The sequence below is a fragment of the Bactrocera dorsalis genome, chromosome 2 (assembly GCF_023373825.1).
Source record: "Bactrocera dorsalis isolate Fly_Bdor chromosome 2, ASM2337382v1, whole genome shotgun sequence".
NCBI classification, from domain to species: Eukaryota; Metazoa; Arthropoda; class Insecta; order Diptera; family Tephritidae; genus Bactrocera; species Bactrocera dorsalis.
The window spans coordinates 56834860-56862352 of NC_064304.1; the positions used below are offsets into that span (position 1 = coordinate 56834860).

The 27493-nt window shown below is 37.3% G+C and overlaps 3 protein-coding genes across 5 annotated transcripts in view; 1 reads left to right on the plus strand and 2 right to left on the minus strand.

Moving 5' to 3' along the window:
- LOC105233704 (uncharacterized) overlaps positions 1-10190 on the plus strand; it is a 746688-nt gene extending 736498 nt beyond the window's left edge. The window contains exon 4 of one of the 2 annotated variants that reach the window (XM_049447978.1): positions 9597-10190. In XM_049447978.1, coding sequence (XP_049303935.1) covers positions 9597-9832 — 236 coding nt within the window. In that variant the 3' untranslated portion in view covers positions 9833-10190. The remainder of the gene's footprint in view (positions 1-9596) is intronic. The other variant, XM_049447980.1, reaches the window with a different exon arrangement.
- Positions 1-27493, minus strand: part of LOC125776323 (uncharacterized) — a 213877-nt gene that overhangs the window by 133824 nt on the left and 52560 nt on the right. The gene's annotated exons all lie outside the window — the stretch shown is intronic.
- LOC125776383 (jerky protein homolog-like) lies at positions 11922-18686 on the minus strand. Its single transcript, XM_049448146.1, has 2 exons — positions 13491-18686; positions 11922-13434 (listed from the first exon to the last, which is right to left on the minus strand). The coding sequence occupies exons 1-2, from the start codon at positions 14079-14081 to the stop codon at positions 12649-12651; spliced, it is 1377 nt and encodes a 458-aa protein (XP_049304103.1). The 5' UTR covers positions 14082-18686; the 3' UTR covers positions 11922-12648.

Here is a 27493-nt window from a genome sequence, read left to right on the forward strand (position 1 = left end):
GAATTTCTATGGCACATACCAGAGAACGGCATCGGCTGAATGAAAAACATTCGTACGCGCTCAACAGCCGAATAATCACACTGTTCGGATCAGCCGATCAAACTTGCATGCGCTCACATTTTCGTTGTTGATTTTAAATTCACTCGGGTGTGTGCGATTTTTTGTTTCACTCCGAGTTTGTTCGGCTCGTGTTCAATATAACGATTTCGGGCGCTTGCTCATTCGGTTCAACAATCATTGTTTTGAACAAGAATAACACTCAACTCCCAAAAATCAACTCGTATGATTTTACTCATGCGCGCAGCAAGCGGCACTTTTTCTGCACAGATGAAATGTGAGAAGAAGAAGGTGAAACACAACACAATCAAAATATTTTCACAACAAAGCATTTATTTTCATGTTTTCATTTTATTTTAAAACAAATAAGGAACATATTCATTGGTTACATCGCATATTACATACATATTTTGATTTCAAATTTATAGTATGCGAAACTTAATTATGTTTTACATTTACATACATACGTAAATTAAGAAATTATATTGAAAGATTGTAGAAAGGAATCAATGGTCGAAAGCTTTAAAATAAGAATTTAAAAATATTAGGCTGTCGACAGATTTTGGGCAAAGACGGTTCCTCTTTTCAGTGATCACGTTTCCAGCCAAAGAAAATCCGCGCTCTGCAGCTGCACTACTTGCCGGCATTGAGTGGACCTTAAGTGCGAATTTGGAGAGTCTTGGATAAATTTGTTCTTTATCCTTCCACCATTTTAAAACATCAAATTCATCTCCTATATCAACACTTTCTCTACAGTAGCCTTCCAGCTCATCTTCAGGTGTTTTAAAGCTATTAAGTGTCGACTTCTTAATTAGGTTGGGGAAAAAAAAGAAACATTTTGATCCTTGTTTACTTGTGTACTTGTTGAACATCTGTCAATTGAAAAAGTTGAGCTTTCAAATAAAAATTCTGAAGTATCGCAATTTGGTGTGCTTGGGCTAATTTGAGCAGAACTTGTTGTTGTTGTTGTTGTTGATGTAACGTCCAAGTACTTCATTTGTGAAATACAAAATTTTTTTATTGCGTCTTGATCGTTGGGCTGCATTTGTAACGCAGGTGGAAACAAGAAACAAGCAGCTTTTTGCCACATACAAATATTTGGAATCCAGATTTCATCAACATTATTAAGAATCTTTTCTTTTAATGTTAACAGAGCCGGTACATCTGCCACTTGTGGCGCGCAAATATGCCGCATTTTTTCAATGGACGGTATAACGAAACAAAGGGATGGCGAACTGCAAAATTGAAGCTTCTTAAAAATTATTTCGAAATCGCTACATAAATCTACCAATTGTTTCAGCGTTGAAATGTTTATAAGCAACAATCGTTGGCTTTCTTGGTTTTCTTTCAGAATTTCATTAATGCTGAACCAATTGTCTACAATGGATTTAAACATTGTGAAATTTGAATTCCATCTTGTTGGGCATTGGTTTTTGAGCGAGGTTTGTAAATGATGCTGTAAGTTAGCTTTTTTAAAATATTTGACAATTTTTTTGCACATTTCTACTAACTCAGCAACTTCTATCGATTCCTTAAACGAACTCTCCAAAACGTTGGCAAGCAAATGGCTGCTGCAGTTTAACCGAATATTGTTCTGCAAAGCTTTGACGATATTTGGGCCTCTATCCGTAACGAACTTCATTTGGTCCAAATTATATATGCCGAATTCAGCAAACAAAGTGTTCAACTTATTTAAAATGTTTGTGCTAGTTGAACGCTCGAAGTTCATTGACTTAACACCTAAAATTAGATCCACCAATTTTAAATCTTTCTGGTAGTGCAAGGTGACTCCAAGAAAGTTGCGATGGACGTAACTGTCCGTCCACAAGTCAACTGTGGCAGTTGCTCCACCACTATGAGCAACTTCGGCTATCTCATCTTTAATCATTTTTTTTTTTTCATCCGCCAACTTTAGCGTAGCTCGAGACACCGTTGTTGCATCAGGCAGTAGGTCATCAAGATCAACTCCTTCCTTATATCTCCCACCAATACTGATTAGGAACTTTGCGATGTTCCTAAATCCATTGCCATTGATTGCTGAAAAGGGTTGGCAGTCCTGTGTCACCCATTCCACACATGCGTCAATAGCATCTTTTTTTTCTTCGGGTTTCGCAGTAGTCAACAATGCTGTCTCTTTAAGCAACTTGCAGCATTTATGACGGCTTAAATTTGAAGACTGCTTCGGTGAGTATTTTACGAGATTATGACAAGACCGGCAATATAAAAATCCATCCAGAGCGATGCCATCCTCCTTCACAATTTCTGTCAATATGTTCCAAATATTGCTTCTTCCCTTACGTCGGGCAGACAATTGGTATTCATTTGCGCGAATTTTTTCAATGATATCCTCCATATCGATCAAATAACAAAATGCTACTAATTATGAACTACAAAAATGTAATGTGTGTCATAGCGAAAGGAAGATTTTGACTAAAAAGAACAACAACAAGAACAAGATACAACAACAAACTGCATAGAAATTGTAACGGTACATGCAGTCGTAACGCTCCCATCGTGTCGTCTTGTCGCCAATAGTTTACTCCAGCGTTGTCCACGGCCTATGCGCACAATAGCGCACGGACAGTGCCAGACACCTCACACCAACATGTCGCGACAAGTGTCTGTGAAACCACGATTGTGCTACTGCATTCAACTTCGTAGGCAAGCAAAGCAGAGCTTTGCGATCAGTTGACGCTAGAACAGTGGTCGGCGTTTCATAGCAAAATTTTGCAAACTAACTTCACACGTACGCTTACGCTCTATCGTTCAGTCGTTGTCGAGCCAGCAACGAAATAACATCGCGCAAGACCATAGCGCAAAACGAAATATGCCCTGCGAGAAATATTTTATGTTTCTAAATGCCTTTGATGCCACGCAATGCCTTTTATGTTGGAAGTCTTTTAAAGATAATAGGGAATATATCCTCAAAAGACAATTTGTTAATTTTCATTATACTATTAATTAATAATAAAAATTGCTTAAATTTAATTCCAATTTCTCACTGGGCTACTTTATTTTCGTGCTCACCAACACAGTGACAAATCCTCTCATGCCGACCACTGCGCTAGAATAACCAACACAAGCATAACGTGCACACAGTCACGTTGGACAACACTGGTTTACTCATAATCGATCAACTCAAATTGAACCGAATGATGCTTTCGCCAACACATGCTCATTTTATTGAACCCTGAGTTTTGTTCAGTGAGTTGAATTGAGTGAGAAATTTTGAACCGAAGACTCAAGATCCTCGGAGTGATGTGTACGGCAAAATTAGTTGATTTTTACTCATCACTCTGTTTTTTTCAGTGAGTTGAGTTGAATGAAAAAGTTCGCGTATGAGTAAATCAAGAAAATAGTGATTTTTGCAGTTCTCTGGCACATACATATGTATGTATATTATTTCTTTGGTACACTTGTCTGTATGTTTACGAACACAAATGCGAGCCACATACATATATATGTACATACATTCATAACAACAAGTGTCGCACGCATCTTTCGCATCTCCGTTTTCACGGTCAACCAATGGCCGAAACAGGCGTTTTGTGGAAGAGTCAAGTGCTGAACACATTGAGTGCGACAGACTGCAATCTGTCAAATATTAATATACACACGTTCTTATGGACACAGTGTAGTTGTGCAGCTGGCTCATTAACTGTGTTCCTAAGAACGTGTGTATTCTAATATTCGTTTGCAGTCTGTCGCGCTCATTGTGTTCAGTACTTGTATGATGATAGAAAATCGGAGTTGTGCCGAAAAAAATAAACTAATGGCCGCCGATTGTCACCGCTTCCCTTGTCGCTATAACACAGCTTCGCCTACAAACGTGCGTAAATATGTATGTTTTTGTATGAGCTTGCATACATATCGACGCAGATTTTTGCGAGAAGTATCAGAAAGTTGTTCAATTTATGATTTTTAGCTTTTGCCATCGTCGCGAAAAGACGCTTGTAGGCAAAGGCATGCTCGGGGAGATGTTACGGCGTCTGTTTATATGAATGAAGCGAAGTCACTTGTGGCATATGCGCCTGCGTTTATGAATGAAATCGTTTTTGTTGTAAAATTTACTACATTTCAGCTTCGCCAATTCGGCTGCCATATTGACTTGTGATGCTTATGCTGAGGCGATTGTTGTTTTCGTAGAACAATGCTTCAATTTTTTGTTGGTGACATATTCACATATGTACGCATATAATGCTTTTGTAGAACATTTGCTTTCGCAAACATACAGACAAATGTGCAAACGACATAATATATGTATGGTTGTTTCGCATTTTGCTTCTACGCCGGTCAAATTTCTATACAAAAAAGAAAAATGTAAGCGGCGAACCATTATTCTGCATAGCTTACTTTTATGCATTACCTGGTATCGAAGAATTGTACATAGAATTTTCTTCGAAGCATTCTTCAAAGAAAAATGTAAGCAGTGAACCATTATCCCGCTGGGAAGTCTTTATGTTCTCTGTGTGAGAGGTTGAGGAGTGTACTCATGGGCATGCATACATATATTTCTGTCTATTCATATTCTCTATTTGGGCACATATGCCTTGTCATCATATGCCGAAAATACATATATTTACTTCTCTTCAAATTCTCTGTTTGAGTATGTGAGAGAACTGTTAAAAATATTAACATTTCACATCGTGCTGTAAGGTGAATTCCCCGTCCCAATTCTATAAAATTTTCGACATCGAACCTGCACCTTCTCTATACTTTACGTTCTCTGGGTCGACGCCCAAATCAGTATGCTATTTAAATGTCACTAAAACTAGTTTTATTTAGATGTTCCATACTTTTAAGCGTATCTTTTTGGTGAGCTGCTTTAACTTACTATCTCCTTCCTACAGTGTCGTTAAAATATTCTACGTTTCAGTACCACTTAAAAAAGTTACAAAAATGCGTACATACATACATACGCCTTCCTACAGTGTCGCTCAAATATTCTATATTTCAGTACCACTTAAAAAAGTTACAAACATACATACATACAAGTGAAGCTAATAAAAGTGTATTAAAAGCCGTTCGAGTCCAACGATGCACGAAAACTCAGACATCGATCAAGTTACGTTTGAATGGAACCAATCAGATCGAGAATCGCCCTGCGAATATGTATGTATGTGCATAGTTTATATGTACATATTTGTGTGTTTTAACGGAAACAAGTTGCGATGCATACAATTAACCAAAACACTATCATCATTTTTAACGCTTAAAACTAAAATTCAATTAATGCTTAAAATTAATTAACAAAGGTGATGCTTAAAATATTAGGGAACACAAATTTCAAATTTTAATCACTTCTTCATTGAGATCAACAAAAGCTTAAAATTAAAATAAAAAAAAGGTTTATTTTCTGGTTTCAATCTTAAGGTTGGTATCCTGCTCTCAAGTAATTGCTCAAGAAAAAAAAAATACATTATTTCTCCAAGTAATTTTGGAGGATGGAGTCATGTGTGGAAGTTCACGCAAGTGAGGAAAGTTCTCTGATCGCCATTCACTTGGGAGTAGCCAGAAACGATTCTTTTACATATGACTCAAGCAGCTCACGACTTCCGGTCTTTGACCAAGTATCCTCTGGTAGGTAAGAACATCCGTTTGAAGGCGAGCTAAAGTGAGAAGGCGCAACATCCCCTGCATAGGGTTGTGCGCTGGGTTTGGGACCCGCCACGTAAAAAAACACCCCCAATGAAAAAGCGTAAACAGCATCGGATGAGAGACCCCCCTTTTGATGACGACCATGGCAAACGAAATAAGGACTACGAATTGAGGGCATGCACATGGAATGTCCTGTCCCTTAATTGGGAAGGTGCCGCTACCCAGCTGGTTGATGTCCTCGTAAAAACAAAGGCTGACATCACCGTCGTCCAAGAAATGCGATGGACGGGACAAGGACAGAGACAAGTAGGTCCTTGTGGCATTTACTACAGTGGCCATATAAAGGAGCGCAAGTTTGGTGTTGGATTCGTGGTGGGAGAGAGACTCCGTTGCCGAGTACTATCATTCACTCCGGAGAATAAACGTCTAGCCACAATCCGCATCAAAGCGAGGTTCTTCAACATATCGCTGATTTGCGCCCACGCCCCGACGGAAGAGAAGGACGATGTGACCAAAGATGCCTTTTATGAGTGCTTGGAGTACTCGGCTTGCACTCCTGATCTCTGAGAGCACTCGTCAACAACTCGGTATAAGGGAACTGTGAGACGGCTTTTCAAACTCCTTACGTACAGCTGCAACCGAAACCATTGGTTTTCGGAAAGTGCAAAAGAAGAGCTGGTACGACGAGGAGTGCCGTGTCGCAGCGGAGAGAAAACAGGCTGCCTACCTCGCAACGTTACGATCGACCACAACACGTGCGGGATGGGATAGATATCGAGAGTTGAAGAGGGAAGCGAGACGCATTTGCAGACAGAAGAAGAAAGAGGCCGAAATGCGTGAGTACGAACAGCTTGATAAGCTGGCCGACAGGGGGAATGCTCGAAAATTCTACGAAAAAATGCGGCGGCTTACAGAAGGTTTCAAGACCGGAGCATACTCCTGTAGAACCCGCGAAGGTGATCTAGCCACCGATGCCCAGAGCATACTTAGATTATGGAGGGAACACTTCTCCAGCCTGCTGAATGGCAGTGAATGCACAACGCCAGGAGAAGGTGAACCCGATTCCCCAATCGATGACGATGGAGCAGACGTTCCATTGCCCGACCATGAAGAAGTTCGAATAGCAATTACCCGCCTGAAGAACAACAAAGCGGCGGGGGCCGATGGATTGCCGGCCGAGCTATTCAAACACGGCGGCGAAGAACTGTTAAGGAGCATGCATCAGCTTCTTTTCAAAATATGGTCGGACGGAAGCATGCCCAACGATTGAAATTTAAGTGTGCTATGCCCAATCCATAAAAAAGGAGACCCCACAATCTGCGCCAACTACCGTGGGATAAGCCTCCTAAACATCGCATACAAGGTTCTATCCAGCGTATTGTGTGAAAGATTAAAGCCCACCGTCAACAAACTGATTGGACCTTATCAGTGTGGCTTTAGACCTGGCAAATCATCAACAGCCAGATATTCACCATGCGCCAAATTTTGGAAAAGACCCGTGAAAGGAGAATCGACACGCACCACCTATTCGTCGATTTCAAAGCTGCTTTCGACAGCATGAAAAGGAGCTGCCTTTATGCCGCAATGTCTGAATTTGGTATCCCCGCAAAACTAATACGGCTGTGTAAGCTGACGTTGAGCAACACGAAAAGCTCCGTCAGAATGGGGAAGGACCTCTCCGAGCCGTTCGATACCAAACGAGGTTTCAGACAAGGCGATTCCCTATCGTGGGACTTTTTCAATCTGCTGCTAGAGAAAATTATTGGGGCTGCAGAACTTAATCGAGCAGGTACAATCTTTTATAAGAGTGTACAGCTGCTGGCGTATGCCGATGATATTGATATCATCGGTCTCAACACCCGCGCCGTTAGTTCTGCTTTCTCCAGGCTGGACAAGGAAGCAAAACGAATGGGTCTGGCAGTGAACGAGGGCAAGACGAAATATCTCCTGTCATCAAACAAACAGTCGTCGCACTCGCGACTTTGGCACTCATGTCACTGTTGACAGTAATAACTTTGAAGTTGTAGATAATTTCGTCTATCTTGGAACCAACGTAAACAACACCAACAATGTCAGCCTAGAAATCCAATGCAGGATAACTCTTGCCAACAGGTGCAACTTCGGACTGAGTAGGCAATTGAGAAGCAAAGTCCTCTCTCGACAAACAAAAACCAAACTCTATAAGTCACTCATAATTCCCGTCCTTCTATATGGTGCAGAAGCTTGGACGGTGTCAACAACGGATGAGTCGACGTTGCGAGTTTTCGAGAGAAAAGTTCTGCGAAAGATTTATGGTCCTTTGCGCGTTGGCCACGGCGAATATCGCATTCGATGGAACGATGAGCTGTACGAGATATACGACGACATTGACATAGTTCAGCGAATTAAAAGACAGCGGCTACGCTGGCTATGTCATGTTGTCCGGATGGACGAAAACTCTCCAGCTCTATTCGACGAAGTACCCGCCGGGGGAAGCAGAGGAAGAGGAAGGCTTCCACTCTGTTGGAAGGACCAAGTGGAGAAGGACCTGGCTTTGCTTGGAATATCGAATTGGCGCCACGTTGCGAAAAGAAGAAACGACTGGCGCGCGGTTATTAACTCGGCTATAATCGCGTAAGCGGTGTCTACGCCAATTAAGAAGAAGAAGAATTTTGACAGCTTGTTACGCATTGTGAATGATCCACATTAGAAGAGCAAGAGAGAGAGAATAAACGAAGAAAATAAACTTTGTGTGTAATATGTATGTACATATGTACATATGTGCATGGTAACATAAATATTTTCATTGAGATTTAAGGAATGTTGTTGATGATTGGTAGGTTTTATACAACATTTCAAAATAGAATATACTTCATAATACTGATTTCAACAACTTTAGGATGAATTTGATGATTACTTCAAATTTCCTTGAAGAAACAAGTGTTGATTTGATGTTTCTTCGCAAAACCAGGTTTGCCATGTTCGCATTTTATTGAAAAAAAGTATTAAAAATTAGTACTAGATTACTTTAGAGCTGCATACTAGCACAAGTAAATTTATCGCAGGAAAGTTTTTTTATATGAAGTTTTTACATTTCTTGAGAGCTGGATACTAAGATTTAATCGCTAATACTTTTATAAAATGAAGTTAAAAACAATAAACTATCAACAACTCAACTTTTTAGCAAGTGAACACAAGTTTCGACATATGACGAAATAAGAAGATCGGGTTGAATCGAACCACCCGGTATGACTAAAAAATCTTAATCTATATTTGATGAAACATCTTAACCCTTTCAGCCCCGAAGTTGCTTATATCGTTTAAAAAGTCAAATACACAAAAACTTCTTTAAAATACACATCTTATAGATCAACTTCATGATCATGATTAACCCTTTTAGCACCAAAGTTGCTTATAAGCAACTTCTATATATGTTTGACATCCTTTAAAAAGTCCTTTGGGGCTGAAAGGGTTAATTATAGTTAGGTTCAGTGGTGGAATCGAATTTTGACAATCTTCAGTTTGGTTTCAGTTAAATACCACGTAATTATATTCGCTTCAATATATTTCGGTTGTGGAAACCTTACTAAATTACAAATTCAGTTCTTAAGTCTAATTGGATTTGTAATGCACTCGCTATTTATTTCTTTATTTTCTAGGTTATAAACGTGATTGTCGTTTTTTCGTTTGTGTGATTATATGTTTGAGTAATCTAACTGATAACCTTTATGGTCGGGATAGGGGATTACTTGAATAATTTTGCTTAATTTGTAATGAATGGGGATGTGTAAATTATTTACGTACCTCTAGTAACACAAGTTTAGCAAGTGAGAATAAAAAATTATACAGGTTTATATTCTTAATTATTATTTTTTTGAACACAATTAATAATTAAATGATAAATACATAGGTTTGATGATAGTAGCATCTGCTGGTTGGCTAATTATTTGTTTGATTTTCAGAAGAAACACGTGGTGGTGTCCGCAGCAACATTGATAAAATTCGACTGTATTTAAGATTTTGTTCAGATCCTGGATTCCAAAATGGTATAGATATTGGTGTCCATCAATCAATTGTATCGCGAACTATTGCGGAAGTTGCGAAACTTATACATATATACATATCTTCCAAAGCAAGCGAGTGGATAAAATTTGCGAAAGATGCAGAAGAAATAAAAGATGCTCAAATGAAATGGTAAGCAAATTACTGCTTTCTATTTGCAATTGGAGTGATTGATTGTACTCATACAAAAATTATAAAGCCCACAAATCAAAGCAATGAGTATATTTGTAGAAAGGGCTTCCACTCTATAAATGTGCAGGCAACTTGTGATGGAAAAGGACTTTTTACAAGCATTGACATATCTTGGCCTGGTTCAGTTCATGACTCAAGCATCTTACGAAACAGCGAGGTATGTATGTAGGATAATGCAAAATTACTTCTCGGGGATGAGGGCTATGGAATGTGTCCATGGCTAATGAAACCGTTTCGGAACCCAACAACTGAAATAGAAAAAAATTCAACAAACTGGGAAAAAAGGGTGGATGATCACAAATTTATTATTAAATTAGTTTGCAATAACAATAATATAAATTAATATTTTTTTTGGTTTATAAAAATAAAAAACGTTACAATTACAATTTACTTTTTTATTCAAAAATAAAATAAATGTAATTCACTATTTAAATAATAAAAATAATATTAAAATATGTTTAAAAATATAATTCTCTTTTCCATGTAAAATTAATATAAATATAATATAATACACTTTTAGGCATTAAATATTTAATATTTATATTTTAATAAATTTCATCATTCCTGGAACCCCAAGTTTCTTTCCACAAGTTTTTCTTGCAAAATCTGCAATTTTGCAGAAAGTACTTTGTTTTGCTTTAACAAAACAAGCTTCTGCAAATTTTGAAAATTCAACTCCCTTGTCCCATCAGTCTCATAACGACTCAAAACTGCTGTTGACTTTCTGTTAACCTTCAAAAATTAACAACATATAGCACAATGTAAAATAAAATATAAAAAAGAAATGTGGTGTCGTCAGACACCAGGTAGGAACGAAGTTCCTTCGGCTAATGTAGAATCGATACAATTTGCAAAAAAATTTTGCTGATTAGTTTTTATTTAAGTACAGATGAGTATTAAGAAAATTTAGTATTTTAAGAAATACTCGTAATGAATTATGTAAAATAAAAAAAAAATTGTAATTCAAATTAATAACTAAAATAACATAATAATCGTCAAGTTTGGTAAAACCAAATGTGCATGCCTATAACTTGCCCAAGTAACTAAAATAATTTCACATTTCCGAGTTCTCTACAATCGACTTGGAAGTTTTAGGTATAGGTGGTGTTTATACGCATTTCTTTAATTTAGCCGAGGCTTACTTTCACTGCAGTTTGTTGCTTTCTTTTTCCATTGATGGGTTTCTTTTTGCAAAGGTGTGTGATATTAAACATATAGTCTAGGTCTTCGAAACTTCTACTTTGACCCCAGCTTATTTCTCCCGTTCCGTCCAATACGATGTTAAGGGAATATTTAAGTCTAGATTCAGAAATTCCAAGTAAAAAATGTAAATTAATTTTAATATAATTTTTTTATTATTTTAACATAACAAGAATACATAACAAAATCTGAAAATAGGTACCGGGGTCTAAGTATACGGTTTCCTGGGGGCTTGAACAGTTTTGATTGGATGTAAACATTTCTTGGTCATAAGGTGGCATACACCAAAGATATTAATTGTGCAAAGTTGTATCCAGTTATATTCATAGCTACTTGATTTGTGTACTGGAAACTAAACGAATCAAGTGGAATTTAAAATTGTGCTATATGGGAAGTAGGCATGCTTGTTGTCCGATTTCGTCCATTTTCACAATGTTACATAACAATATAAGAAGAATGCCACGTACTAAATTTTGTCGAAATCGGTCAGTCGGATCCCGAGATATGAGATTACAACAAAAAGTTGGCGGTGCCACACTCATCGTCTAATTTTCAAACCGGCTCCCATAAAGCTTTCTCATACCATCCTGTTGGTCTCTGGCGTATTTAGTTATTAATTTATCGTGCTTTTAGTAGAAATGAGCGGGATTATCCGCCGATTTCATTCACTTTTGGTCGGTAGAAGTTCTTATAATATTTATGCTCAACAAATTTGGTTGTTGTAGCTTAAGTGGTTTGAGAGCTACGTACATTATTAGACGGCGGGGCCACGCCCACTTTTTGAAATGGTTGTGCCCACAGGTGCTCTTAGCTACTGCCATTCCTTGTGCTTACAGCTTCATATCTTAATTGAGCGCTTAGTTATGGAACTTTATATATTTTCAGTTAGTGGCGATTTGTGTTCGGACAGACAGACAGTCAACCGAAATTCAACTTTTCTCTTCGTCCAGATAGTCTATATACATATATATAACCCTATATCTATCTCGCTTAGTTTTAGGTGATACGTACAACCGTTAGGTGAACAAAACTATAATACTCTGTAGTAACTGGTTGCAAGAGTATAAAGAGTACCAGCCGATACGAGTAATGTGTGCTGATAACCCACATCAGAGTAGACCGTCTTATTAAATCAATTAATTTTAAGGGGACCACTCTATTATCGAATGCATTCCAGATTATGAAGTGTATTGAACGCCTCTTGGAAGTCGATAAAGATGAGATAAAGAAGGAAGCGTCATCATTTCATAAATTTTTTCTATACCGGAAACAAAACGCTTTCTGGAGTCTTTGTGACAGGGGCCTAAGGTCCTGGGTCTCAAACAAAGATACAGTAGAATCGCGAAAAAGTTAACAAAAATGTCCCAAGGGTGTTTTCCTTTTCCGAAATATTAACTTTTCCAAAGGGGTTTCGATTTTGAAAAAAACACGGAAATAAACATAATTTTGGTGATATATTACGTTCAATTTATTTGCATGACTGAATTTTACTTTTAACAAAACAAAAACTTACATTTAGTTTGTTCTTTTTCACATTATACATACACACATATGTACATATTAATTTGCGAGGGCTGGTTTAAAGAAGCGGTCGAGACTTGTTTGTTTCTTTTCTTTTGTGTAATAGCTCCTGACAATTTTCGTACGCATATTAATAAGATGTGATATCTGATTTGCATCATTATTGTTTTCATACCACTTTATCAGGGTATTGATGCATTCAACTGCTTCGGAAAAACTGACTTTCTGTTGTTGCATATCTTCCTCGGCAACTGGTTCTTCATCTTCATTGTCAGACACTTCGAAATCTTCGTCATCTTCCGTATTTTGATCGTCGTTCCAATTTTCGATGTCTTCACTGCTGACGTCAACACCACCCACCTTGGACAATAACGATTGTACCTCTCGAAGTGTATCATCGTGAGAACTATTTGATCTAATCAATGTAAGCAATGGAATTTCGTCTTCGCTGTCGTATTGATCATTGTCCCACTGTTTTATATTTTTCCAAGCTTTTATAAGCACAGCTCTTGGCAATTCATCCCATGCTAATTTAAGCAGCAAGGTGGCATCACGAATTGAATGTCCTTTCAAAATATTCTCAACCAGAATGTTTTCTTGTGCTACAATGTTCCATAACAGTTTAACCCGGTATTCTAACTTGACCAGTCTTATGGGATTTTGATCCATGGGCTGCAAAACAGCTGTCACGTTAGGTGGTAAAAGCATTGCCGCAATGTTTCCATCATCTGACTGTAACTTGTCAATTGGCTTATGTGCAGTACAGTTGTCAATCAGCAATAATGCCCTTGTTGGTAAATTATTTTCAGCAGAAAATTTGCGAACCTGACAAATATTTTGGCACACTTAAGAATTTTAAAGGATAGAAAAAATAAATTTACCTGATTAATAAAGGAATGATGGAACCAGGGGAAGAATAGCTCTGAATTCATCCAAGACTTTTGCGAGTTAGCATATTCCAATGGGTTTTCAAACCCCTTGAAGCAACGGGGGTTTGCGGATTTACCAATTATCAATGGTTTCAACTTATGCGAACCATCTGCGTTCGCACACAACATAACTGTGATTCTATCCTTTGCTATTTTTCGGCCAGGTGCCGTCTTTTCGTTTGCCGCGACAAATGTTTTATTGGGCAGGAAACGATAAAATAATCCAGATTCATCTGCGTTATAAAGCTGCATGTCCGAAATTTCCATTTCATTCATTTTTGCCCGCAAATTATGAATGAACGGTGTTATTCCTGACTTGTCGCTTGAGAGGATTTCCCCACAAATTTTTAAGTGGCGAACACCAAATCTTTTCTTGAAATTTGCATGACGTTTTTTCTTTATTTTTGAGATGGCCGCCTTAGATGCATTATAATCCAAGGCCAATCGATTTCCATGAATACCTTCATCGAGTTTTCTTAAAATCTCAGCTTTTTGATGCAAATTTAATCTGATTTGCAATGATTTTCTCTGCTTTGTTGGCATTTTTTAACACACTAACCATAAACAACTCGCAAGTTTAAACGCTCATGACACACTACGTATGTATGTACCTCGCGACACCGACTATAATTTTTTACATAGAAATTCGGGGAATACATAGCAATGAGGGGAATACCCGAGCTTGTTTTTCTTGCCAAACAAACGGTTGGGTTTGAAAAAATAGAAAAGCTCAAAAAAGTTAACCCAAAGTTAACTTTTTAGAGCAGTACGTGGACGCTCAAAATCGGTAAACTTAGCCGAAGGTTTAACTTTCTCGCGAGTTAACTTTTGCGCGATTCTACTGTACTTATAAATAGCTTTTTGAGCTCGAAGAGCTTACGGTCTTTTTCTTCTTACGGTTTTACTATCACTTTTTTCAGTTAGATCCCGCAGCAAAATCCCTATCTCCTCCAAGCCTGCCGTAAAGAACTTCGTTCCAATATGTATTGTTTTCAATTAATTATACTTTTTAAGGAAAACGAATTGAAAGAATATGACAACAGAATGACACATTCAAAGCTCTAAAGCTTATACACAAAAGCGCAACGTAAACTTTTTCAATGGTGAAGAAATGTGCAGGGGAGCGAACATTTAGAGCCCGCTTAAAAGTATGCAATTAATACTTTTTTTTACGGATTTACTCTCATTTTTTTCAGTTAGGTCCCACAGCAAAATGCCTATCTCCTCCAAGTCTGCCGTAAGGAACTGCCAATAATTCTTCGCTAAAATAAAAGTTAAATCAGAGAACGTATATTTATAGAGAAGGTCCAACCAGAGAACGTAAAGTATAGAGAAGGTGCAGGTTCGATGTCGAACATTTTATAGAATTGGGACGGGGAATTCACCTTACAGCACGATGTGAAATGTTAATATTTTTAACAGTTCTCTCACATACTCAAACAGAGAATTTGAAGAGAAGTAAATATATGTATTTTCGGCATATGATGACAAGGCATATGTGCCCAAATAGAGAATATGAATAGACAGAAATATATGTATGCATGCCCATGAGTACACTCCTCAACCTCTCACACAGAGAACATAAAGACTTCCCAGCGGGATAATGGTTCACTGCTTACATTTTTCTTTGAAGAATGCTTCGAAGAAAATTCTATGTACAATTCTTCGATACCAGGTAATGCATAAAAGTAAGCTATGCAGAATAATGGTTCGCCGCTTACATTTTTCTTTTTTGTATAGAAATTTGACCGGCGTAGAAGCAAAATGCGAAACAACCATACATATATTATGTCGTTTGCACATTTGTCTGTATGTTTGCGAAAGCAAATGTTCTACAAAAGAATTATATGCGTACATATGTGAATATGTCACCAACAAAAAATTGAAGCATTGTTCTACGAAAACAACAATCGCCTCAGCATAAGCATCACAAGTCAATATGGCAGCCGAATTGGCGAAGCTGAAATGTAGTAAATTTTACAACAAAAACGATTTCATTCATAAACGCAGGCGCATATGCCACAAGTGACTTCGCTTCATTCATATAAACAGACGCCGTAACATCTCCCCGAGCATGCCTTTGCCTACAAGCGTCTTTTCGCGACGATGGCAAAAGCTAAAAATCATAAATTGAACAACTTTCTGATACTTCTCGCAAAAATCTGCGTCGATATGTATGCAAGCTCATACAAAAACATACATATTTACGCACGTTTGTAGGCGAAGCTGTGTTATAGCGACAAGGGAAGCGGTGACAATCGGCGGCCATTAGTTTATTTTTTTCGGCACAACTCCGATTTTCTAACATCATACAAGTACTGAACACAATGAGCGCGACAGACTGCAAACGAATATTAGAATACACACGTTCTTAGGAACACAGTTAATGAGCCAGCTGCACAACTACACTGTGTCCATAAGAACGTGTGTATATTAATATTTGACAGATTGCAGTCTGTCGCACTCAATGTGTTCAGCACTTGACTCTTCCACAAAACGCCTGTTTCGGCCACTGGTTGACCGTGAAAACGGAGATGCGAAAGATGCGTGCGACACTTGTTGTTATGAATGTATGTACATATATATGTATGTGGCTCGCATTTGTGTTCGTAAACATACAGACAAGTGTGCCAAAGAAATAATATACATACATATGTATGTGCCATAGAAATTCTATTGCTACGAATATGGAAATTATAACGAAATAATGCGAATATGCATATGTATTTCATGAAGGTCATTAATATTTTAGAAGAAATGAAAGGAATGAAATGAAGTGTTTATATGAGCACATTTATGTAAGTTCATTTGGCACATCTTCATTTTATAATAGTCAAAATTAATATAATTTCTGAAATAATAATAAAACAATTTTTTATTTAATTTTATAATATGCAATTTTTACCATTTTTCGAAAAACAATGGTTCATATATTGTAATACAAGATAATCACGCATATGCACTATGGTCTGAAATTCAAATTTTTTGGCATAAATCCAAAAATTATTTTTTCTTATTTCAAAAAAATAGGTACGCAGTATTAATTGAGACATTTCAGTGGTCTAAAATAAAAAAAAAAAAATATTTGGATATGGCAACTCTGTTCTAAATATGAGCTGTAAAACATGATGCTTCTGAAGCAACAACAAACTTGTAAACAGTTCAGTAAAATATTGTAAGAAAACGGCTGTTCCATAATAGTTAAAAAGAAAAAAAAAAGAAATAAATTTATAATGGAATATAAGAAAAGTATCTATTTTTTAACTTAATGGAAAAAAATGTGGTTTATTGTGTTATATCTGTATAGTGTGGAGTTTTGTTTGATAGCTTTTTTAACCGAAAATTTCGTATTAACCTGTGTTCTGTGGAGTGAAAGTTGTGTGTATTGTCCCGTATTGTTCCAGATTTTTATGTTCGGTGGAAGTTTGGGGTATGTTCTTGAAAATCATGTATGTAACATTGACCCGTTTTTGCCCCATTTAAGTATATTTGTAATTTTCAGCAACCTTTAAATTCCCACACGACGAAATGCTTGGAGTTTGGATAGAGGGCGATCGCAAAACTAATGTTGTTTTGGATTGGGTTTTTAAAAAAATTAATACTAATGAGCTAAGTTTAAAGAAAAAAGATGAAATAAGAAAAAAAATACAAAATTTATTGGCATATGTTAGCCAAAAATTATCAAAATGTAATCGTATGGTTAATAGATTTAAAGAGAAATACCCCCAGTGGGTTTCCGCAACAACTATTATTGAAATTTCTGAGAATGATTTTGAAAAACCCTGTTCAAGTAAAGCAGGCGACCAAAGGTTAGCTACACGGATGCAAAAGATCGACTTAAGAGGAAGCTGGCAGGTGATCTTTCTTGTGAAAACAATGACGATGTTGATTTTTTGATTCATGCAGCTACTGTGGCGGCAAAAAAATCAAAACAAAATGATTTAGCATTTATTTTAAAGAAAACTGCACATCAAGCAGAACAAAGCAAAATAAGAAAAGCTGTTACCTCCAAAAAACCCGAAGTAGTTCCACTCACTCCGGAAGAAGCTCTCGCATTTTTACTTGAAAATGATTTAAGCAAAAGACAGTATATCAACATGAGGTTGTGAAATAAAGAAAAAAATTGCAATATATATCCAAGCTATGAGGAAGTAATTAAATGCAAGCTACTTTGCCGGCCTAAGGAGATGTCTGTGTCGGAGTCTTCAGCAGAAGTATCACTGCAAAATCTCTTAGACCATACCGCACAACGCATTCTTTTATTCCAAAAAGATGTTTTGCGCGTCATGGCAGAAATTTCGAATGTTGTTTTAATTGCTAGCTATGGGTTTGACGGTACAACGGGACAAAGTATGTTTAAACAAAAGTTTGAGACAAGTACACCTCAACTTTTTGACCATTCACTGTTTGTAACTACCATTATACCTTTACAAATGTTGGACAGTTCTGGCAAAATTATTTGGAGGAATCGCACTACGCAATCAGTGCGGTTTTGCAGGCCATTAAAAATGCAATTAGCAAAAGAATCTACAGCTCTAATTCTATCAGAGAATAGTCAGCTAGATATGCAAATATCTTATTTAAATCCATTTGAATATTACCTTGATAACGGAGAAATAATTATTGTCAATTATGATTTGCATATGACTTTGATTGATGGAAAAGTACTAAATGTTATAACAAACACCAATTCTAATCAAAAATGCCCAATATGTGGTGCTACACCAAAATAATTTGTAACAACTAAAAATTTTAATTCTGATGTTTTTAAACCCAAACTTACATCCCTTAGATATGGTATTAGCCCACTACATGCATGGATTCGAGTATTTGAATTCGTTGTACACATTGCTTATAGAATCGAATTAAAAAAGTGGCAAATAAGGGAAGCTTCAGATAAAGAAGCATTCCAACTTCGTAAACAAGAAGTACAAAAGAGGTTTTGGGAAGAAATGGGCCTTCATGTAGATAAGCCTAAAGCAAATGGTAGTGGAACATCAAATGACGGCAATACTGCCAGGAAAGCATTTAACAATTTGGAACTCTTTTCTTTAATTACAAATATTGATATAGAAATTTTGAATAACTTTAGAGTTATATTAATTGCTATTTCCTGCGAGTATCCTATAGATACCACAAAGTTTGAAGATTTTTGCTAAAGAACTGCCTTCTTGTACATGGAAAAATATTTATGGTTTCCAATGTCAGCAACAGTTCATAAAATATTTGTTCACGGCTCACAGATTATACAAAATTGCGTAATGCCTGTTGGTTGTGTTGGTGAAAATGCGTCAGAAGCTCGAAATAAATTATACAAGAGAGATCGCAACGCACATGCAAGGAAAAATACAAGAAAAAATAATATGACTGATGTTTTCAATAGAGCAATGGATTCTTCAGACCCCCTTCTTTCAAGCTTGTCTTTATCCGCTAGAGAAAAATATCGGAAAAGAGAGAAGCTACCAAAAGAAGTAATACAATTGCTTACACCTTCAAGTGAGCTTCAAATTTTCAACCACTTGCCAGGGGGATCTGAATACGATTCGGATAATTCTGATTCCGATATATCGGAAGCAGACGTTGTGGAGAACGCTTTAGTTTTAGATACGGAAGACTGTGATTTCGAATGATTTGCTTGGTACATATAACTTTTTATATTATATTCAAGTGAATTTAATAATTCTGCAACTTCTCTCTCATTTCAGATGTACAGTCAATGTTATTATAAAAATAATTGTTTCAGTTAAAACATATGTATAAATATTTGGATAATAAAGTTATTTGACCACTGAAACCAAATTTTTACTATAGGTCCAAGGGAGGTACTCTTAGGGACTGGCCGATTTCAAATATTTTTGGTATCGTCGATGCGTATTACAAGAATAACATATTTACCAATTTTCGTGAAGATATCGCAATTTTTGGAGCTGAAATTCAAAAATTTTTACTATAGGTCCAAGGGAAGTACCCCTGAAGAACGACCGATTTCATCCATTCTTGGAATTTTTCTTAACTAAGTCATATATAACCTGTATGCGAAATTTCAATGGCCTAGAATCACTCCTTCTAATTTATGCCAAAAAATTTGAATTTCAGACCATAGTGATATGTGACAATGGTTCATATAATATAAAATACGCATGCATATGTGACTCAGAGAATGCTTTTTTACATTCTCTGTGTCGCTTTGCATATTTTTCTTCATATCATTTCTCTTTACTCATTCTCGCATGAATTCAGTCGTTTTACATATATTTATGCCAGAGAACGTGCTTATTTTTGCTAAATAGCAGCGAGAATGGTGAGTTCCCTGTCCAAATCTTATAAATTCTGTTAGCCGTCCAATCGAACATCCTACAGAATTCAGTTGGCACCTTCTCTATACTTTACGTTCTCTGGGTAGAATTCAAATTCAAATCGTAATATTATCATTTATCAGTAAAAAGTGTGCGCGCACTGCTCTATATGTACATACATATACATATGTGTACGACATTGCCAAACAAATAATGTATATACACACCAACATACAAATATGCGTACACATGTAAATATGTCACCCACAAAAACTACAAACATTGCTTTACAAAAACAAGAATTGGTTCAAATAACATCATACATACTTATATGCGTACACATGTAAATATATGCGTATGACATTCCCACACAAATAATGCATACACAACATACATACTTATATGAATTCACATGTAGATATGTCACCCGCAAAAAGTACAAATATTGTTCTACAGAAACAACAATCGTCTAATATAGCATCAGCAGCGTCACAAGTCAATATGGCAGCCGAATTGGCGAAGCCCAAATGTAGTAAATTTTACAACAAAAACGATTTCATTCATAAACGCAGGGGCATATGCCACATGCGACCTTGCTTCATTCATATGAACAGACGCCGTAACATCTCCCCGAGCATGCCTTTGCCTACAAGCGTCTTTTCGCGACGATGGCAAAAGCTAAAAATCATAAATTGAACAACTTTCTGATGCTTCTTCACAGAAAGAAGTCAGCAAAGTGGCAACAACGGAGTTGTCGATTTATAATATTCAATTCTAAAATATTTTTCCGTAGCTCGCAAAAATCAGCGTCGATATGTATGCAAGTTCATACATATGCATACATATTTACGCACGTTGGATGGCGAAGCTGTTACAGCGGCAAGGGAAGCGGTAACAATCGGCGATCGTTTGTTAGTTTCTTTCGCGTCTCATCGCGTCAGTGCTTCGACAGATTGATGTGCTGAACACATAGAACGTGACAGACTGCAAGCGCCATCTGGTACTTTAATATTTGACAGATGTCGCTTGCAGTCTGCCCCGCTCTATGTGTTCCGGGCGTGGCTCTTTGAGTTTCGGCTATTGATTGTCCGTGACTACGGAGATGCGAAAGTGCGACACTTGTTATTATGAATGTATGTACATATATATGTATGTGGCTCGCATTTGTTTTCGTAACATACAGACAAATGTGCCAAAGAAATAATATACATATGTATGTATGTATATGCCATAGAAATTCTATTGGTACAAATATGGAAATGAACCATCATACAGATTTCGATTTGCACCTTCTCTATACTTTTAAGTTTTCTGCTTCAGCCATTGGTTGCCCGTGAAACGAAGATTTCGCATGAAGCAATAATTGTACACATTTACATACAAAGTTGTGGGTAGACAAATTTACAAACATTATGCGTATGTTTCTTTTTGTTTACATACACACATAATTACATACGTGAATATGTGCGACCGCTTGGTCTTTTAACATGCTATCAAAACTTTTAAAGACCTGACCTGTAAATAAATATGTATGTATATATGTATCTTATCAAGCCTACATTAATTAAAGATTTACATACATAGGTAATAATGCATGTATGACTTTATTATATATTTCTAAAGATTTTAAGGAATTCATCATGAAATAGCTCAATTTGTACGTACATACATGCTTGTGTGCTTTGATATAAAATATATAGAAAATATACATACAGTAGAATCCCGATTATCCGGATCAAATAAAACCAGGGGTGTTCCGTATAATCGAAAATCCGGATAATCGATTTCAAAGCAAATCAAACAATATTTAAATTACATATGTATAATAAAGTTTTATTATGTAATAAGTTTTACAAGTGTAGTTTAGATAATATGTACGATATATAAAAACCGAGCTATAACGATACATAATGTATTCATAATGCCTATGTAATTTAAAATTTTGGTTGGAAATAACTTGTTATTGGTCTTTGACGTAAAGAATCACATCGTTTCATTCCGGCCAAGTCCCTGATGCGTTTCAGTTGTAACGACTGTATGGGATCCGATTGACAATTAGAGCCGAGACGAATGAGTCCGGATAATCGGATATTCGGATAATCGATGTTCGGATAATCGGGATTCTACTGTACATATGTATGTTAGAGTGTGCCATTCTGAGGCAGCCTTTTTTTTTCAACTGAAAAACAGGCTCAAAACTTTCGAAAATGTGTAAAAAAAAGTCACTCAAAAGATGAGCTCTTAATATTAATGTTAAGAGGTGCCTATTTCAAATTTTCTGTTTTCCATATAAATTACATAGAAAAAAAATCATTTTTTTTTGTGGTGGTTGTTGTGCAGAGGTTTTATATGTGCCCCGATGGCTGCCAGTAGGGATGGTAAACTCTATCCCGATTCTACTCGAGAATCGAGTTTTCTCGTAAAATAATCGATTTTCAGTAGTCGAAGTGGATTAAAATCAATGTCCAAGGTGACGACTTCCACTTTCTTCCTGCTAGATATGAGCACTGCTTCAGTTTTCTGTCCTGCCAGTTGAAGATTCGCTGTTGTTAGCCATCTCTTAATTTTTTGTGCAATATTGCTGCATAAGTCCTCGATTTTGTGCAGTTCCTTTGCCACGATTGTCACCGCTATATCATCCGCATATCCTAATATTTCCACTTCCTTCGGTGTTGGAAGTCGAAGGATTCCATCGTAGAGGATGTTCCATAGGAGTGGTCCTAGCACCGATCCTTGTGGTACTCCACCAGTAACTGCATACCGCTTTACTCCCTCATCCGTATCATACAGCAGTACTCGCTTCGAAAGGTAGCTACTTATGATACGCAGAAGGAACGTTGGCGTTTTAAGGGCCTCTAGTGCTTTCATTATGTGGGCCCAACTAGCGGAGTTGAATGCATTTTTAATGTCCAACGTAACAACTGCACAGTATTTTTTGGAGCCGTACATCAACCTGGTTCCCTCGATGGCCTTGTCTGCAATTTCGGTAACCTTTTTGATTGCGTCAATTGTCGAGCGTCTTCTGCGAAAGCCGTACTTCTTGTCAGATAAGCCCTTTACTTCCTACAGGTGTTTTTCTAGCCGATCACTTATTATCCGTTCGAGGATTTTACCCATAGTATCGATCATTCAGAGGGGCCTGTATGAGCTTGGGTCTCCCGGCGGCTTATTTGGTTTGGGTAGCAGAACCAAACGCTGTACTTTCCATTTACTAGGGAAAACTCCATTCCTCAGACACTTATTAAATAACTCCGTAAAATATTTGGGTTTGACTTTGATGGCAGTTTTTAATGCCCTATTTGGAATGCCATCCAAACCAGGTGCTTTTGTGTTAATAAAACGTTCCGAAGCTTTCATGACTTCATTGTCGTCCACTGGCAGAAAAACTGAAAGCTCTACGCTATCTAGGTCTACTGTTTGCGTTTGTTGTTTTGGAAACAGAGTCTCTCATTACCGCTTTATACGCTCCATCCCATGGATTTTCTTCCGCTTTATCGCAGAGTTCTTTAAAGCACGCAGCTTTGCTTTTCTTGATTGCTGCTCTAAGTTCCTTCCGTCTTGCTTTAAAAGTTTCGCGCAGTCGCTCAAATTCCAGAGTTCCTCTACTTCTTTGATATCTCCGCCGGATTTTGTTGCAGTCACTTCTTAAAACAGCAATTTCACCATTCCACCAATATACTGGCTTTCGGCGGTGGTTGTATTTTTTTCTTGCCATAGCAGCATCGCAAGCTCTGCTAACATGGTCAGTCAATAGTTTTGCTAGTTTATTCGCGTCATTTGAATTGCTTAATTTTTCGTCCATCATTATCTTAAATAAGTCTTCATCTATTGATTCGTCTTTCCATCCTATACTTTGAGCTTTTTTTGGCCACCCAGTTCTCTTTTGGCATTTATTACTATTGCAAGTGTCTATCATTATCGCTTGGTGGTCACTATGTGTGTATATATCACATATTTGCCACTTCGTCTTTCCTGCTAGGGATCTACTCACAAACGCAATGTCGATTATGGAACCATATCTATTTTTTTCAAATGTATTCTTGGTTCCCGTGTTTAGCAGCACCACATCAAGTACTGAGAATGCTTTGAGCAAGGCATTCCCACGTTGATTAGTTTTTCTGCTTCCCCATTCCAAGGCCCAGGCGTTGAAGTCTCCTGCAATTAGGTTCGGAGTTGTTGTTTGGGCATCTCTAACAAGTTCGTCAAGAATTTTCTCGTACGCTTCTAGCGATAAACTTGGTGGCAAGTAGCAACTGTAGATGTGGGTACCACAAACTTTTGCTCTGGCATAGAACGATCGGCTAGTCAGTGTTCTTTCTTGCACCGCCTTATCGCCGCAGACCCATATTGCCGCTTTACCTGTGCTATCTGAGACCCATGTTCCTGCGCTTAAACTTTTGTATTGCTCGCATATTATTGCAACATCTATTTTCTTTTCATACACTGTTTGTTTTAGCAGTTCTTGCGCTGATTCGCAGTGGTTTAAATTTACTTGGAAGATTTTCATTTCCTATTGCTGCTTGCTGCTAGGTAAACTGGGCATCTTTTGCTGCCAATTTGATGGTTTGTGTTCGGCCTTCCATTTATTTTGCAGGATACACAAAATGGTTCCCTCACACATGTCTTAGCAAAGTGTCCCTTTTCTCTACACTTCATGCAGCATTTGCTCCTGTCTTCTGGGTTTGTGCACTTGCTTGCTATGTGGCCATATTCGAGGCATCTATAGTATTTTTTAAGAATCGCAGTTTCCCGTATTCTACACACAACCCAGCCAATCTTTATTTTTCCTGCGTCTAGTAGACGCCTTGCTTCTTTCTCTGGAAGTCTTAAAACTGCTATTTGTGTTCCTGCATACGCTTTTCTAATGTTTCTAATTGAACTCTTTTCTACATTGAGTTCTTTTAGTTGCGATCGAATTGCTTGAACTACATCGTCCTTTGTAGTCACATCGTCTAGGTCTCAAATTTCTATTATTTTCTCCTGCGTTAAAACTTTTATTTCCACCTTGTTGCCTAGAACTTTACAAATATCTTCCTTGTATCCATGGCTGCTTCATTTTTAATCTCTCGCTAGCTCCAACAGAATCTCTCCTTTTGCTGTTTTTTTGATACGCGACACGTTTTCGCCCAAATTTTGGAGAGTTTCCTCTTTTTTAACAGCTTGTAGTATCTCACTATAGGACATGTCCCCAGTTTTCGTAATCACCAGCGCATCCGGTTTCGGAGGTGGTCTGCGAATAACTTTTCTTTGCTCTTTGATGACTTTCCTCCCTTTGTTTTTGACTGTCATCCAGCCTCCATCCTTTGGCGTTTCTTTTATTTTTTCATTTATTTTGCCTTCCATTCCGTTTTTCACCATCTCCATCTGATCGGATGTCTTGCTCTTTTTTGGTGGCGTTTTCCGATTGGCATTCTTTTCTTCGCGCATTCTTTTGGGTGTTGCTTCTGTCACGTTTATAGCAAGGTTAGTTGCTCGATCTGTTTTTCTAGAGCTTTTATTTTGCTCTTGTGCACGTGTATGCAGCGTCGAAATGGCACTTAAAAGCTCTCGTATGCCATTATTTATGGAACGTTGCGGTGGATGCATCAAACTTATGAGTTTCTTGATGCTGTCCCCTAGCTCTGCCAGGTAATCCCTGCCCGTTTGCCCAGTTTTGACTGGAGGCGTGCTACCTATTTGTAGCGAGGGCGACGACGATCTTGCCCGTACAGGCCTCTAAATGGAAATAAACTTTTCAGGTGTTCGAGCTAACTTTGACCCTCGCTTAAAGGGGTCTACTATTGCGCTATCAACCAAACTTGTGGCATTATCTGATACGCTGGCCAAGTGGGCCACCACCGTATCATTGCAGTCATTGGATATCGACGGCCGGGAGCCTGCTTGCTCACCCGCCTGCTTGCTCACCCGCCTGCTTGCTCACCGCCGGCACTGGGCTTTTTACACCCTGCACCGTAACTTGACTATTTTTCGTACTCGCAGACATGTTTTAATTTTTTCCGGGATCCTACCCGTAAAATTTTATACCTACTGGAAAGTGCTTTTTTCCAGCCGCTCCTAACATAGAGACAGACGCTGCCCAGTAAGCCGCTCACTCTGAGTCAGACGCTTCCGGGAATTTTGTTGGTTTGACACTTAGTTATGGGCGGTGTCGATTCGCCCCATCACACAGTGGTTCCATTTGTATGGAGGATAGCGACAAAAATAGTTAGAATAGAGATACTGACCTGCAATATACACAGCATATTTCTGTTCATCCACTTTTCATATTCTACATACATATATAATTCTAACGTTAAAATACCAGAGCATGTGATAAATTTTGTTCCAATTCCCGGTTTTATTATTAATAAATAGAAAGGAAAACAGATGTGGCATTTAATTTTATAAAATAAAACAATTTATTTTTTACAGTTCAAATAAAATTTTTATTAATTTGGAAGAAAAATAAGGACGTTGTAAACCTCAATAAAAAATTCCTTTACGTAATTAGTCTTCCAACAATTCTATTGTGGATTTTAATAATGCGCTTTTCTTTTTGCATGGCAATTTTCGTTGACCTGTAATAAATGGATCTGAGCTCAACAATAACATATTAAGTAAATCCGTATTTGTTGCAATTCGAGAAGTTTTCCTCGTATGTTGAAGCCTATATCTCTTAATATCCTTGTTTTGTTTTGCTTCCGCAGCTTCCTCTGATAGTTCTCCAATGGATATTATTGCACTTTCGTTGACTTCGGAACCATGCACTAGGATCTTGTGAACTGAAGGTGGAAGATAGAACCAAGGGTACTTCTCTACAAGCCCTTTAGCAGTTTCAAGTGCGAATTGCTTAAATTTGTCCGCGTTTATTTTAATCTCAGAGAGAGAGAGTGAGACAACAACAACTAATTCTACATTTGTTTATTGACATTACTTGCAAAAACCAATGCACATTTGATGTACAAAATACACTTTGAAACTAAAAAGTTAGGTTAGTTTAATGAACTTTATTTAGAAACCTGCAAATCCCTGCACATGAACTTAATATTATTTTAAACTATATACTTTTATCAACACTTACACACTAATCCGGTCACTGCATTCGGTTGACAAGGTTACTAAATCTCCAAATACATTTAACAAAGAACAACAAAACTGAATCAAAAAAACACTTCATTAAAATTTGTTATTCTAAAAACAACAGCACAATTTAAAAACTTGTTATTACTGAAAAATAATACTATTACCCTCTACTCTAATTTCAATTTTTAGTATTTTTATTTAGACACTATTTTATATTAAACTTTTGCAGTTAAATGTACACGTTGCTTTCGTTTTTATTTTTGTCAACTATTTACTTCTGTGCAAGGCCGTACATATGTTGCTTTTACTCAAGAAGTACCGTTAGAAATAATCAAAACAAATTCAAAATACATAAATTTGATAGCATATGCAACTATTTATTTAGCTACAAGCCCAATATATAAACATAGACTTTTTTATTTTTGTCGTATGGGAGCAACCACCGTGCATCACAGAGACTTCGTCGGGCAGATGTAGCTTTTTAGGCTACACCCTCCACCTCTGCTGCTTTGGTCGGGGACTGCTTATTGAATATTCGCAGCTAACCTTCATATCTGGAGGCCGTTCAACTATCCGCCACCTGCTGACCCCCACAGT